Source organism: Plecotus auritus (assembly GCF_963455305.1).
Source record: "Plecotus auritus genome assembly, chromosome: 2".
NCBI lineage: Eukaryota > Metazoa > Chordata > Mammalia > Chiroptera > Vespertilionidae > Plecotus > Plecotus auritus.
In genome coordinates, this window is record NC_137771.1 from 43,085,077 (window position 1) to 43,099,694 (window position 14,618).

A 14,618-nucleotide genomic window follows, 5' to 3' on the forward strand; every position below is an offset into this window, starting at 1 on the left:
TTTATGGATCGGGCCTAAACTGGCAGTCGGATATCCCCCAAGGGCTCCTGGATAGGAGAGGGTGCAGGCTGGGCTGAGGGGACCCTGTTCACAAATTTCGTGCACCGGGCCTCTAGTATAGTTATAAAATAGTAGACAATTTAAAAAATTTTGCTAAGTTCAAATTTATCTACTAAGGTAATATAATTTTTGCCACAGTTGCTTTCCTCTCTCTTAATATTGAAGAAACAGCTCAAAGACCCTGTACTCAAGTCTCCTTTCCCTGGCTCTATTATATGACTTTCTTAATGAGGGAAAATACCCTCTCCGGCTGGATATAACCCAGTCTGGTTATAAAGGAAAGGCTAAGAGGAGAGGCAAATGCATCAAGAACTTTTCTTGTTATATTTTTAGACATTTGCTTTTCATGAATTCACCACTCATCTGAAGAAGTATTTCACATTAAAATATTTTTCCTAGAAAGATTTAAATTTAAGCTTGTGTTCTAATTTTTTTCTTTGATGAAATTAAACAGTGCATCCACTAATACTCTTTTGCTTAAATATTTCACAAGGATTTACATAAAATTTTATTTCTATGTTACCTTAGCCTTAAATGTTAATGATATTATGTAAATATCACATAAAAACAAAAAATTAAGACTTATTTGTTAATAGGTAAAATTTAAATACCTTTTCCAATATTAGTGTACATCTATGTTGTGATAAAAGTATATTTTTCAGTTTGTATCAAAACATGATTTGCTAACAGGACATTTTATATTTCAGCTTAAAAGGGCCCTGGAAGAACTTCAGGAAGCACTTGCAGAAAAAGAAGAACTGAGGCAGAGATGCCAAGAACTGGATATGCAGGTACGGAAAAGAAACACAATCTAAGAAAGTTCCCGTTTTAAATGTACCAGAGTTTAATTTTAATTAGGTAATTGGCAAAGTGTATTGGAGGTTGGGTTTCATTTCATAGAGGGCCCATTAAGAGACTGTATTAAAGGTTTGAATATTCCAGCATGATTTTCATAATTTTTCTTTATAATTGAAAATTGCTGGCTTAACTACTTCAAAAAGATCATTCTAATTATAGAATTTTAACTAGTATTTAGATGTGGTCTTAGTTTTCTCTTTTGTAAAAGGGGAAATTAAAGTATCTACTTCATAGTTTTTGTATATTAAGTGAGGTGATGGTTAGAAGTACTTAGAAGTGCTTGACCCCCAATAACTGTGAGTGCCAATTTTGTTTTGCTAACATGTATGTGAATATGAACAAATGCATATATAATTCTTGTGTTTATCTGTACATGCATGTTAGCAGAATGAACTTGATTTAAGAAACAATAATTAATGGTTAAATAGATAGATTTTCAAACCAGGCCACCTCTATCCAGAACCTGGCCATGTTATTTTCTGGTTAAATCCTCTCGGGTAAATCACTTAATTTCTATACTTCATCTTAATTTCTATCACATCTGTCAAGAAATGATGTGATAATATTATATATCTCTCAGAGTCATTATGAGTATTAAGTGAGTTAATATACATAAAGCACTAAGAACAAGGCCTGGCACATAGCACTGTATGTCTGCATACATATATCGTGGTTGCTATTATGTGAAGATGCAAATGTAGAAGTTATGCAATAAGTCTTAAAACTATACAAAAGGTTAATTGTGCCATCATAATATGCTATATGTAAACTTAATTTTTGTTTATGTTTCTATTGTAAGGATCTTAAGGGCACAAACTCTTATTCTTTTTTGTATGTCAGTCACTTAGGATTATACATGACAGGTAATAGTCACTAAACTGTTTTCATGACAAGGAGGGATAATGGTTTCCTTCTATAGCTGCCTGGGGACAGTTTTCCAGACTTTTTTTGTGTTTCTCATTTGGAGGCAATGTCTATAATTTTCCTATAGTGTATTTAAGGTAAAATTAAGAAATTTAATTTCCTGTTATTAGGAAATGTGTGAATATATAGTCTCATTCACATAAGTAGATTAAGTTAATTATACCTTTTGAAAATAAAAATACTAAACTTGTACAATATATCAGAAGTCATGATAGGTCAAGTTTATTTTTGCGCACGTGTGTGTGTGTGTGTGTTTAAATTCTCATTCAAGGGTATGTTTTTAATGATTTTTAGAGAGAGGAAGGGGGAGAGCGAGAAACATCAATCGGTTGCCTCCCATATGTGCCTGGACTGGGCAGGGATTGAACCTACAAACTAGGTATCTGACTGGGAATCGAACCCAAAACTTTTTGGTGTATGGGACAATACTCCAACCAATTGAGCCACCTGGCCAGGGCAGCTCCAGTTTTTTTGTTTGTTTGTTTGTTTGTTTTAAATCTCAATAAAATCATATGTAAACTTATGGCTTTATAAATAGTCACAGCCTTGCTGTAAAATTTTAAAGATGTTTTAAAATGAAAACAAGTAGAACAAGAGAGCAAATCATGCTTGTTACATAAATATTTAAGTAAAGTAGGAAAACATCTGGTACTCATATTGATGTGATTTTAAAGTTACGTATTGTTACCCATCCTATATAATAAAAGCCCAGCCACCACAACAGTGTAAGGACCAGAACGACTGCTCGATCAGTCGCTATGAGGTGCACTGACCACCTCTCAGTCCCTCCCTCCGGCCTGCAGGCTCCAATTGCTGGATGGTGAACAGGGAACCGTGGGGGTTAGCGGCGGCAGGGTGGGTCTGGGGACTGGCGAGCCAGTGGAAGATAGCCCTGATCGCAGGCTAGGCCTAGGGACCCTTCTCATGCATGATTTCATGCGCCGTGCCTCTAGTTTTAAATAAAAGAACAGTCTCAATAAAATTTAATTCAGATTGTTGTTATTGATTCATGAACTAAATAATGTATTTGTCCCTTCTCACGCATGATTTCATGCGCCGTGCCTCTAGTTTTAAATAAAAGAACAGTCTCAATAAAATTTAATTCAGATTGTTGTTATTGATTCATGAACTAAATAATGTATTTGTCCCCTGAAGACTTGATGTGCAACTGATCATTTTCTGCTGTGAAACTAAAATGATAATTTTGTGCATATGTCTATGTATTTTGGCTTACTAGGTAACAGCATCCTACAAATAAATTTATAACTAAAATGGGAACAAATTAATTTTTCAAAGTTAATTGATATATCACAGTTTAAAGACTTAGAAAAATGTTCTTTTTGGAACCAAGACAAGCATAACATTTTTGAAATATTTTCCTTATCCTATATAATAAAAGCCTAATATGCTAAGTGTCCAGTTATCCAGTCATCCATTCAATCAATCAAAGCATAATATGCTAATGATATGCTAAGGCTGTTCAACCACTCACTATGATGTACACTGACCACCAGGGAGCAGGCAGTCGACAGGTTGACTAGTCACTATTATGTGCACTGACCACAGGGGGCAGACGCTCAGACCGGTAGGTTAGCTTGCTGCTGGGGTACAGTTGATAGGGACTGAGTGAGATGGGCTGGACATGCCCTGGAGCCCTCCCACAGTCCCTCCCTGGCTGGCCAACCTCCGGCATCCCTTCCCGGCCCCAATCATGCACCTGTGGGGTCCCTTGGCCTGGCCTGCGCCCTCTTGCAATCCAGACTGAAGGACTGCCCCCCTGCCCCCTAGTGCATGACTTGCATGCACCAGGCCTCTAGAGTGTGTGTGTATACATATGTATATACACACTGTTTTCTGTATGTTAATCAAATTAATCTGATTTCTTCTGTTTGGAACCTCCTAGACCCAGAATTCTAGAATTGGAAGGATCCTAGAAATTATATTGCCCAAACTAATTTGATGGGTTTGCCAGAATTAGAACCTGGAACTCTGGACTACAAGCTTTTTGCTATTGATACTTATATTTCTGTATTTGTCTTTTTTTAGGTGACTGCACTTCAAGATGAAAAGAATTCACTGGTTTCTGAGAATGCGATGATGAATGAAAAACTTGACCAGTTGGATGGATCTTTTGATGATCCAAACACAATGGTTGCAAAAAAGTTTTTTCATGCACAGTTACAACTAGAGCAATTACAGGAAGAAAACTTCAGGTAGCATTTTCAGTTGAAATCATTCTATAGAGTTTTATTAAGCTGATAGCTAAAAAATCATATCAACATCTAATTACATTATAAAGCATGTTTAGGACACTGATTAAGCTATTGTGATTCCTGACCTCACAGGGCTTATCGTCCAGTAAGGCAAGTGGGATACATATATAAGAGCGAACCATTCAAAATAACGTGTGATAAGTGCCAAATGAAGGTCATAGGCAAGTTCACTAGGAGTTTAAAGGAGTGATTGCTGAAGCCTAGTGAGAATGGAGTGTTCATTACTTAGTACAGGGAACTTGATAATAACTGGAAAAAAATGTAAACCTGATACTAAAGAGATGCTTTTGAATTTCATGTACATCTTACTTTTAGTAAACATTGATGGTCTCTTGTGTGCTTGCCACTGAGCCTTGCACTCTGTGGCCTTTGAGCAGGTACTCTGGTTATACTGTATATGCTCTTTTTGATTCTTTGTTTGGACATAATTTAAACTTACAAAAAAAAGTTGCAAGAATTGTATAATGAATCCCTTTATACCTTTCACTCAGATTCAATATTTTACAGTTTTCTTTCTATTTATTTAGCAGTGTCTCTGTATTTTTATATACTAGTGTATAAACATATTTTTTTTTTCTGAACAATTTGAGAATAAGTTCGAGACATTCCCCTTTATCTGCTTTGGTATGTGTTTTCTAAGAATAAGATATCCTAATATATAAAGAGCCAGGGTCCGTAACGTCCAAAACGACCGAACACCAGGCTGTGCACTCAGCAGGCTTGAGTGTGTGGGGACTTGTGAGTGAGCTGAACTGCTGACCGCTCAGTCCCTCCTGGGTTGAGGGCACTGCGGCGACCCAGCACTGACTGCTGGCGCCAAGGCGGGTGTGATGTGATTGGTTGGGGGGCCCCACGATCGCCTTGCAGAGGGAGGCCCAGGCTCCTTGGCCAGCGGAAGTGGGCGTGGCCTCACTCTGTGGGGCAATCAATCGTGGGGCTCCTGGACTGCGAGAGGGCACGAGAGGGCACAGGCCAGACTGAAGGGCCCCCCCCCACCCTCCCCGAGTGCACAAATTTCCTGCACCGGGCATCTAGTTCTCTTATAAATGACAGTATAGTGATCAAGTTTAGGAAAATTGACAATGATGTAATATTACTATCCAATCCACAGATCATATTCAAATTCCATCAGTTATCTCAATGTCTTTTATAGCTATTTTTTTCCTGATTCAGAATCTGATTTAGGATCATGCATTGCATTTAGTCTGGATTCTTAGTCAATGTACTATACATCTATTTCTGGCATTTATTTTAATGCTCATATTGTCTCAGATTTGAACATCCTGTGCCCTTTAAATATGTCACTTTTCTTCTTTGAGCATTTTCTTCCATTCTGGCACTACCAGTGTTCCCGGCTCATCTCCTTTCCCTTTCCCAACTCTGGAATCTGCCATTTCTCCAAGTAGCCTGATTCCTTTTAGTAGTGAATGTCATTTAGAAACAAAGATCTATGCTCCAGATGGATTTTTCTATCACTGCTCCTAGGCGACTCTGGTGTACAGAGCAAGTAGATGCACTTGCACAGGTTCATACTTGCCCACGTTCACACACTTGTGTATAAACATATCTGGATTTATTTTTTATGTTTACAGTTATGAAAAATCAGTTTATATTGACCTCTTTTATTTTAGTCCAGTGACTTCAGGGTTCATTCTAATCTCCATTTTGATATGGTAATTTCTTACTCCAACAGCCAGAAACCTACCTTTCATTTTCCTCAGTATATTTACTCAACCCCAAAATACACAGAAAGTAATTTAAGAATTGCTAATGCAAGCTAATAATAGACTTTGGTATGTTTACAGTTCTTTTTACAAGATAACATTTATATATTGTGAAATGAGTAAATACTGAGTACAATTTGACATGTTTTAACAAATGCCGACATTTGTGTAAGTCACACTTTTATCATTGGATAAATCATTTCTGTCACTGCGGAGAGTTTCCTTATGCAAGTTCTTCCCAGTCAGTCCTTACCTCCCAGAGCTATTTACTCTTCTGATTATTTTTCACCGTGGATTCCTTTTCTCTCATATAGAACTCTCCATATAAATTGAATCATGCAGTATGAACGCTTTGGTGACTGATTTATTTTGTTTATTAGCATGTTTGTGAGATTCATGTTGAATGTATCAATAATTCATCTTTTTTTTATTGTTGAGTATTATTCTATTACTAGAGGCCCGTTGCAGGAAGATTACTTCAAGAATAGGGCTTCCTCAGCCCTATTCCTGCAAGAATAGGGCTTCATGTGGCCATCTCCGCTGCCTCGCTCCCTCCCATCTCCGCTGCCTTGCTCCTTTCTCCACTGCTTCACTCCCTTCTGCAGCACTTGGCTTCCTTCTACGCAGTCTTCAGTCTTCACTCCGCACCTGCATATGCAAATTAACCTCCATCTTTGTTGGGTTAATTTGCATACTCGCTCCTGGTTGGCTGGGGGGGGGAAGGAGGGACAGTCAATTTGCATGTTCCCCTTTTATTAGTGTAGATATGGAATTATTCCACATTATATCACACTTTGTTTATTCATTTCCTTTATTTTTTATATTTTTTATTGATTTCAGAGAGGAAGGGAGAGAGAGAGAGAGAATTATCAGTGATGAGAGAGAATCATCCATTGGCTGCTCCCAGTACACCACCCACCTAAGATTGAGCCCAAAACCTGGGCATGTGCCCTGACCAGGAATTGAACCTTGATCTACTGGTTCATAAGTCAATGCTCAACTGCTGATCCACACTGGCTGGGCTATCCATTTTCCTTTAGATGGACATTTGGTTTTTCAGATGTGGGCTAATAGAAATAAAGTTATGAACATTGGAATACAAAAATTTTTGTAAATATGTTTTCATTTTTCATTGGGAAATGCATAGAGTGATATTGCTGAGTAGGTCAGTGTTTGGTTTTAAAAAAGACTGGCAAAACTTCCAAAGTGGTCATACCATTTTACATCTCCACTGCCTGTATTTACTGCTTGTTGCTCTAGTTGCTCTGCTGCATATGGTCTTACCAGTTCTCTTAATTGTAGCTATTTCATGGAATATTTTAGGGATATCTAATTGTGGCTTTAATTGGCATTTTCCTGATAACTAATGAGGGGTTAAGCCCTTTTTCATGTGCTTATTGGCAATATATCATACTATGTGAATTATCTCTTCACACAGGCTATTTTTAAACTTGGTTGTCTTATTTTTAGTTATAGGAGTTTTAAAAATACACATACAGGATATAAATCCTTTGTCAGATATATGTAATATTATATAATATTTCACCCATTCTGTGGCTTGCCTTTTCATTTTTAAATAGTATCTGTAAAGGTTCTTAACTTAGATGAAGTCTGATTTATCAATATTTTAAGATTGTTGCTTTTTGTGTTCTGTCCAAGAAATCTTTGTCTGCTTCCATGTCGTGATGATAGTCTCTAGTATTTTCTTCTAGAACTTATGGTTTTATCTTTTATGTGTAGGTCTGTGGTTCATCTTGAATCGATTTTTTAAAATAGTGTGAGGTGGTGAGGTCAAGTTTTATTTTTATTGTGCATCTGAGTACCTACTTGTTCCAGTATCATCAGTTGAAATGATTTTTATTTTGCTTCATTGCTTTGGCACCTTTGTGAAAAAAGATCTAAACATAAAATTTGGGTCACTTTCTGGACTTAAAGTTCTTTTTCATTGGTGGGTTTGTCAGCTAGTCAATTTCTGTAAAAAATACCTTTTGTGATTTGGACTGTATATAATTGATAACTATATTGACAATTTCTATGAATATGGCATCTTCATTTATTTAAGTCTTTAATTTCTCTCAGCAATGCTGTGTTGTTTCCATAATTGAAGTCTTATATGTCTTATTAACTTTATTTCAAGTATTTTATATTGTTGATGCTATTACAAATGAACTTAAAAAATTACTCTGAAAAGTTGCTTTTTACATTATTAGTTTTAGATATATTCTTTATTTCTTGCCTTTTACTTTGAATTCAATTTGTTATTTTTCTAGCCTCTTAAGGTTGAGTTGTAGATGATTAATTTTAAATTTTTCTTCATTTCTAATATAAGTCTTTAAAACTGTAAATTTTCCTTTAAGCACTGTTTTAGCTGTGTTCCCAAAACTTGTTGGGCTGTATTTCTGTTGTTACTAAGTTTGAAATATTTTCTAATTTCCTTTGTCATTTCTTCCTTGACTCATGGGTTATTTAAAAATGTGTTGTGTACTTTCCCAATATTTAAGGCTTTTTTAGATTTCTAATTAAAAAATATATATATTTTTATTGATTTCAGAGACAAAGGGAGAGGGAGAGAGAGATAGAAACATCAATGATGAGAGAGAATCATTAGTAGGCTGCCTCCTGCATGCTCCACACTGGGGATCGAGCCCACAATTCGGGCATATGCCCTGACCAGGAATCGAACCGTGATCTCCTAGTTCATAGGTCAACGCTCAACCACTGAGCCGTGCTGGCTGGGCCTAGGTTACTTATTGTGACTGATTTCTGATTTATTTTTTTTGTCATTAGAGAACATATTCCATGAGATTTCAATCTTCTTATATTTCTGATCCTTTTTTATTGCTCATCATGTTTTAGTGTCGTCAGTATTCCATGTGTACTTGCAAATAATGTGTATTCTGTAGTTTTTGACTGATGTTTTATAAATGTCAGTTAAATCAAGCTGGTTAATAGTGTTATCCAGATCTCTTCTACATTTTTACTGATATTTTTGTTGAGTTCTATCATTTATTGGGAGACTGGTGTTTAAAATTTTCAACAATGATTATGGATTTGTGGATTTCTGATTTTGATTTTGTCAGTTTTGCTTCATGTATGTTATAACTCTGTTTTTAGGTATACATACTTTTATATGTCTTTCTGATGAATTAAGCCTTTTATAATTATGAAATATTGCTTTATCTTTCGTAATGCCTTTTGTCTTAAAATTTAGTTTAATAGTAACATAATCACCCCAGCTTTTTCTTACTGTTTGCATGGTATTTTTTTATCTTTTTACATTTAATTGTGTCTTTATGTTTAATATGTCTCTTGTAATTAGGATTGATGCATTTAGTCCCTTTGCTTTAATGTAATTTTTGATATGGTTATATTTAGGTCTGTCTGTCAATATGCCATTTTTATTTTTCATATCTATTCTGTTGTGTGTGTTTTTTTCTTCCTTTCCTGCATTTTTTGGGATAGGTCAACTAATTTTTTAATATTTGATTTTATTCACTGTATTGTCACTTTAGTTTTTGTTGTTGCAGTAGGGCTTGAATTATTAATTGTTAATTTATCCCAGTCTACAAAGAGTTAATATTTTGCTACTTTATATGCTATGTATATTTTTGAATAATTTTAATATATATCTATACAGTCTCTTCATCTTTTGAAATTAAATTCCTCTTTGGACTAGAGATAACCAAACACAAATGTTTCAGAAGTGAAAATGAAAATTCAGAACATTATTTACTTCTCAAGTCTATTTGAAAAGCAAGAACTCCAAAGTATCTTATTTCTTTAGTCTTTCTTCTTTGAATGTGGGATTTAAAATAATGTAGAAGTAAGTCTTGTTAACCTCAAGTCTCAGTGAGAAAGTAAATGATGGAAATTGAATTATTAATATCTAATTTGTTTCCTTTATGCAAGGCTTGAAGCTGCAAAAGATGATTACCGTGTTCACTGTGAAGAACTTGAAAAGCAACTAATTGAATTTCAGCATAGGAATGATGAATTGACTAGTCTTGCTGAGGAAACAAGATCCCTGAAAGATGAAATTGATGTTCTTAGGTATGGCATGTCTAAGTAGGATTGTCACTTCTAAGTTATTACTTTCATTTCAGTATTCCATATTTTAATCAGTGATTCTTAGAGTTACCCCTATGTATCGTGTATTGATCAATTTTTATCTAAGCTCCTAGTCTTTAAGGCTTGTTGATGATAATTGCAACTTAAAGATAATTTTCAATTCTTCTTAGGACAATTTTATATTAGAACCGATAAGCCTAAATAAAATAACTTTTTTCTTAAAAGTTTGTAAGTTACTTTTATCTTTACCTCTATCTACTCATTAGTTTATCCTGTTGAATTTTTATGTAAGGAAATGCACACTGTCACAATCCATATTTTGGTATTTGCTAAAATAAATACATAAATACAGATAAGAGTGCTAACATTTACTTAAGGATCACCCCAGGGTTCTCTTAATTGTATGTGACAATATAAAATTTATATTTAGCTTTGGCTTATAAAATGTTGTTCAAATAAATAGACTATCCACGTGCTATTTATAGTTTCTGTTACATTTTCTTAATAAGCCATTTTGATGCACAGTTTTTAATGTCCATTTGAAACAAAATCCTTATAACCATTTATTTGAACCTGCACCTGAGAGTGAAGTGATTTGGTTTGCTTGTTTATTTTTGCTCTGGCTCAATTGGTCAGGTAAGCACAACTCTAAAGGGAAGTGCTTTAAGAGACAAAGTATAAGTTGAATTAACCTCCAAAGCATGTCACTTACTTGAAATAAAACTACACTAAATGTTATTTATGCACAAAGCACAATTGGTCCATAATCTATAGAGTAGCTCAGAATTATTCGATTATTTTTACAAAACCATTCTTTTTATACAAAATGCTAGTCCTTGAAACAATTTTATTATTTAGTGTGTCAAATTTGAAGCCTTTTTTAAAAAGCCTTTGTAACAAAAAGGCTGAATTATAGACAGTGTTATGCCTGAGTCTGTTTCCAAAGTTCTCACAAAGTTTATTATTCTGTCTTTCTTTCTTTCTTTTCTTTTTTCGCCAATCGAGAGTTTATTTGAAAGACTCATTTTTCAGCCTGAAGAAAATGATGTGCATTTGCTAGTTTTCACACAGTAATGTTTAGTCTTTATCATTATAGGGCTACCTCTGATAAAGCAAATAAGCTGGAGTCCACAGTTGAGATATATCGTCAGAAGCTACAAGATCTGAATGACCTTCGGAAGCAAGTGAAAACGTTGCAGGAAACAAACATGATGTATATGCACAATACAGTCAGCTTAGAAGAAGAATTAAAGAAGGCAAATGCAGCACGTACACAATTAGAAACATACAAGAGACAGGTAAAAAAATACCTTAATTTTTTTAATCATTAAAATCTAAAGACCTCAACTTTGTTATTCCATTTGCACAGAAGTGAAGAAATATTGCCTATAGTAAACTGTGAACTTATGATAAATTTCTTCTATGTATAATTTCAGTTCAAGGGTTGATTATTGAGTTTGAATTATCTAGGTCTTTTATGTTTTTATTGGATCTGAGTGTATATATTTTTAGATAGTTTATTATTTTTTTTAAAGATTTCTGGTAACCAGTGATAAAAGCCTAGATAATGGAACTATAACCTAAAACAGTGGTCGGCAAAACCGTTTGCCGCTCTGTTGACTAATGAGTTTGCCGACCACTGACCTAAAATATTCTGTTTTGTTATTTATCATCCAATCTATAAAAACAGTAGAAGGCTGATAGTGTTTTTTGTCTAAATTGTTATTTGGGTGTTTTAAAATTTGTTAATTCTTCTATCTACATGTTATTTCCACAAATGTTTAGACTTAGACTGTAATCTTACTATAATTTTATTTACAGTTTTTCATTTATTGAGCTCTGAAATCAAACGATCATTATTCTATATTCTTGTGTTTTACTTTTGTTTCTGACAAAAGGTTCAGGATCTACACAGTAAACTTTCCTCTGAATCCAAAAGGGCGGACACACTAGCATTTGAAATGAAGCGGCTTGAAGAAAAACATGAAGCTTTACTTAAGGAAAAAGAGGTAAACATCACTATAATTGATAAGTAATATGTCTGTTTGCTTTTAGATTTTAATGTGATCCTTGCTGTTCTAAGAATAGAAGTGATATCAACCAGTTCTTCTGTCTTTCTTCAAATTGAAGTTGTTGGTGTAAAAGAAAGTCTTGTAAAAATTCTTCATGCAGTTTTGATAGTTTTCTTCACAAGGGAAGATCAAGTGACAGAGCCGAGGTCATACATCTTGATTTAATGTTATTCAACTCAGGACTATCAACTCCTTGAAAGTGAGGACTATAGATGCAGTTTTTAGCAGCTTTATTAAGATATTAGAGGCCCAGTGCATGAAATTTGTGCACTCAGTGAGGGAGGGGTCCCTCAGCCCATCCTGCGCCGTCTCGCAGTCTGGGAGCCCTAGGGGGATGTCTGACTGACGGCTTAGGCCCGCTCCCCATCTAAGCCAGCAGTCGGACATCCTTAGTGCTGCTGCAGAGACAGGAGAGGCTCCCGCCACCATTGCTGCACTTGCCAGCCGTGAGCCTGGCTTCTGGCTGAGTGGTGCTCCCCCTGTTGGGAGCGCACTGACCACCAGGGGGCAGCTCCTGTGTTGAGTGTCTGCCCCCTGGTGATCAGTGCCTGCATCGTAGAGACCAGTTGTTCCACTGTTCGGTCGATTTGCATATTAGCCTTTTATTATATAGGAAAATTTACATACCATAAATTTTGTCAACTTACAGTATACAATTCAGTGGGGTTTAGTATTTTCACAGAGTTGTGCAACCATCACCACAATCACTTTTAGAACACTGACAGCACTCCAGAAAAAACCCTATGCTTCTTAGTGGTTATTCTGCATTCTGGTTCCCCTCCCCCGAGCTGTTGCAACCAATAATCTGTCTCTATAGATTTGCCTAGTTCAGTGGTTGGCAAACCACGGCTTGCGAGCCGCGGTTTGCCACTCTGTTGACTAATGAGTTTGCTGACCACTGGACTAGACTAAATGTTACCATGTAGTTGGAAGCTGTGAGGATTAGGCAATTGTGGCATATCATGTGCAAAGAGGTAAAGGGTAGTATATGACAGTGATCGGCAAACTCATTAGTCAACAGAGCGGCAAACTGTGGCTCACAAGCCGCATGTGGCTCGCCGACCACTGGCCTAGTCTATCCAGAAAATGTAATCATACACTTGGTGGTCTTGTGACTTGGTTTCATAGTTAGCATAATGCTTTCAAGGTTCATCCATGTCATAGCATATATCAGTGCTTCATTTTTACTGCTAAGTAATACTCCATTGTATGGATATACAACACTTAATTTATCTGTTCATCAGGTTATGGACTTTTGGGCTATTTCTACTTTTTCATTATTAAACAGATAATGTGGCCATGAACATTTATATGCAAGTTTTATATTTGGACATATGTTTTCATTTTTTGAGTATGGAATGGTATTGCTTGGTCATATGATAACTGAGTTTAACTGTTTAAAGAACTAGACTGTTTTCTAAAGTGGATGAACCATTTTTTACTCTTACCAGCAATTTTTGATGGTTCCAGTTTGTACACATCCTTACCAATACTTATATTTTTAGCTTTAATTATCCTCCTAGGTATGAAGTGGTATGTCATTGTGGTTTTGATCTGTAGGTTCCTAATGACAATGATGTTGTGCATCTTTTCATGTGCTTATTGGCCATTTGAATATCTCCCTTGGAGAAATGTCTCCTCAAATTTTTTGCTTATGTTTGATTTAGATTATTTGCTTTTTGATTATTGATTTTTAAACTTCTTTATATAGTCTAGATACATATCCTTGTCAGATATATGATTACAAATATTTTTCTCCTGTGCATTATCTTCTCACTTTCTTGATGTTACTGTTTACCGAATAATTTTTATTTGATGAGGTCAAAATTATCTTTTTTTTTTTTTCCTATTGTTATATGTGCTTTTGTGGGTAGTGTTTCTGTGAAAGCATTGAATAATTTGAGGATATAAAGATTTACTCCTGTGTTTTCTTTTAGGTGTTTCATATTTCTTTTTGTTTGTTTGTGGGGTTTTTTTTGATTTAATAAATCTTTATTGTTCAGATTATTACAATTGTTTCTCCTTTTTCCCCCCATAGCTCCCCTCCACCCAGTTCCCACCCCACCCTTTGCCCTTACCTCCCCCCACACTGTCCTCATCCATAGGTGTATGATTTTTGTCCAGTCTCTTCCTGCACCCCCTACCTCTTTCCCCCTGAGAATTGTCAGTCCACTCCCTTTCTATGCCCCTGATTCTATAATATTCACCAGTTTATTCTGTTCCTCAGATTTTTAATTCACTTGATTTTTAGGTTCACTTGTTGATAGATATGTATTTGTTGTTCATAATTTTTCTCTTTACTTTTTTCTTCTTCCTCTTCTTAAAGAATACCTTTCAGCATTTCATTTAATACTGGTTTGGTGGTGGTGAACTCCTTTAGCTTTTTCTTATCCGTGAAGCTCTTTATCTGCCCTTCAATTCTGAATAATAGCTTTGCTGGGTAGAGTAGTCTTGGTTGTAGGTTCTTGCTATTCATCACTTTGAATATTTCTTGCCACTCCCGTCTGGCCTGCATAGTTTCTGTTGAGAAATCAGCTGACAGTCGTATGGGTGCTCCCTTGTAGGTAATTAACTGTGGTGCAGTGTTTCTTCCTTTTCCGATTCCTGGGCGGAAAGGGAGAAAGACAGGTTCCTGAGGG

General features: G+C 35.6%; 1 protein-coding gene across 5 annotated transcripts in view; it reads left to right on the top strand.

The window, feature by feature from the left end:
• HOOK1 (hook microtubule tethering protein 1) overlaps positions 1-14,618 on the top strand; it is a 65,941-nt gene that overhangs the window by 23,906 nt on the left and 27,417 nt on the right. For all 5 annotated transcript variants that reach the window (XM_080655818.1, XM_080655817.1, XM_080655820.1 and 2 more), the window contains 5 exons: positions 768-851; positions 3,889-4,055; positions 9,749-9,889; positions 11,004-11,205; positions 11,806-11,916. In XM_080655818.1, the coding sequence (XP_080511944.1) occupies positions 768-851; positions 3,889-4,055; positions 9,749-9,889; positions 11,004-11,205; positions 11,806-11,916 (705 nt within the window). The remainder of the gene's footprint in view (positions 1-767; positions 852-3,888; positions 4,056-9,748; positions 9,890-11,003; positions 11,206-11,805; positions 11,917-14,618) is intronic.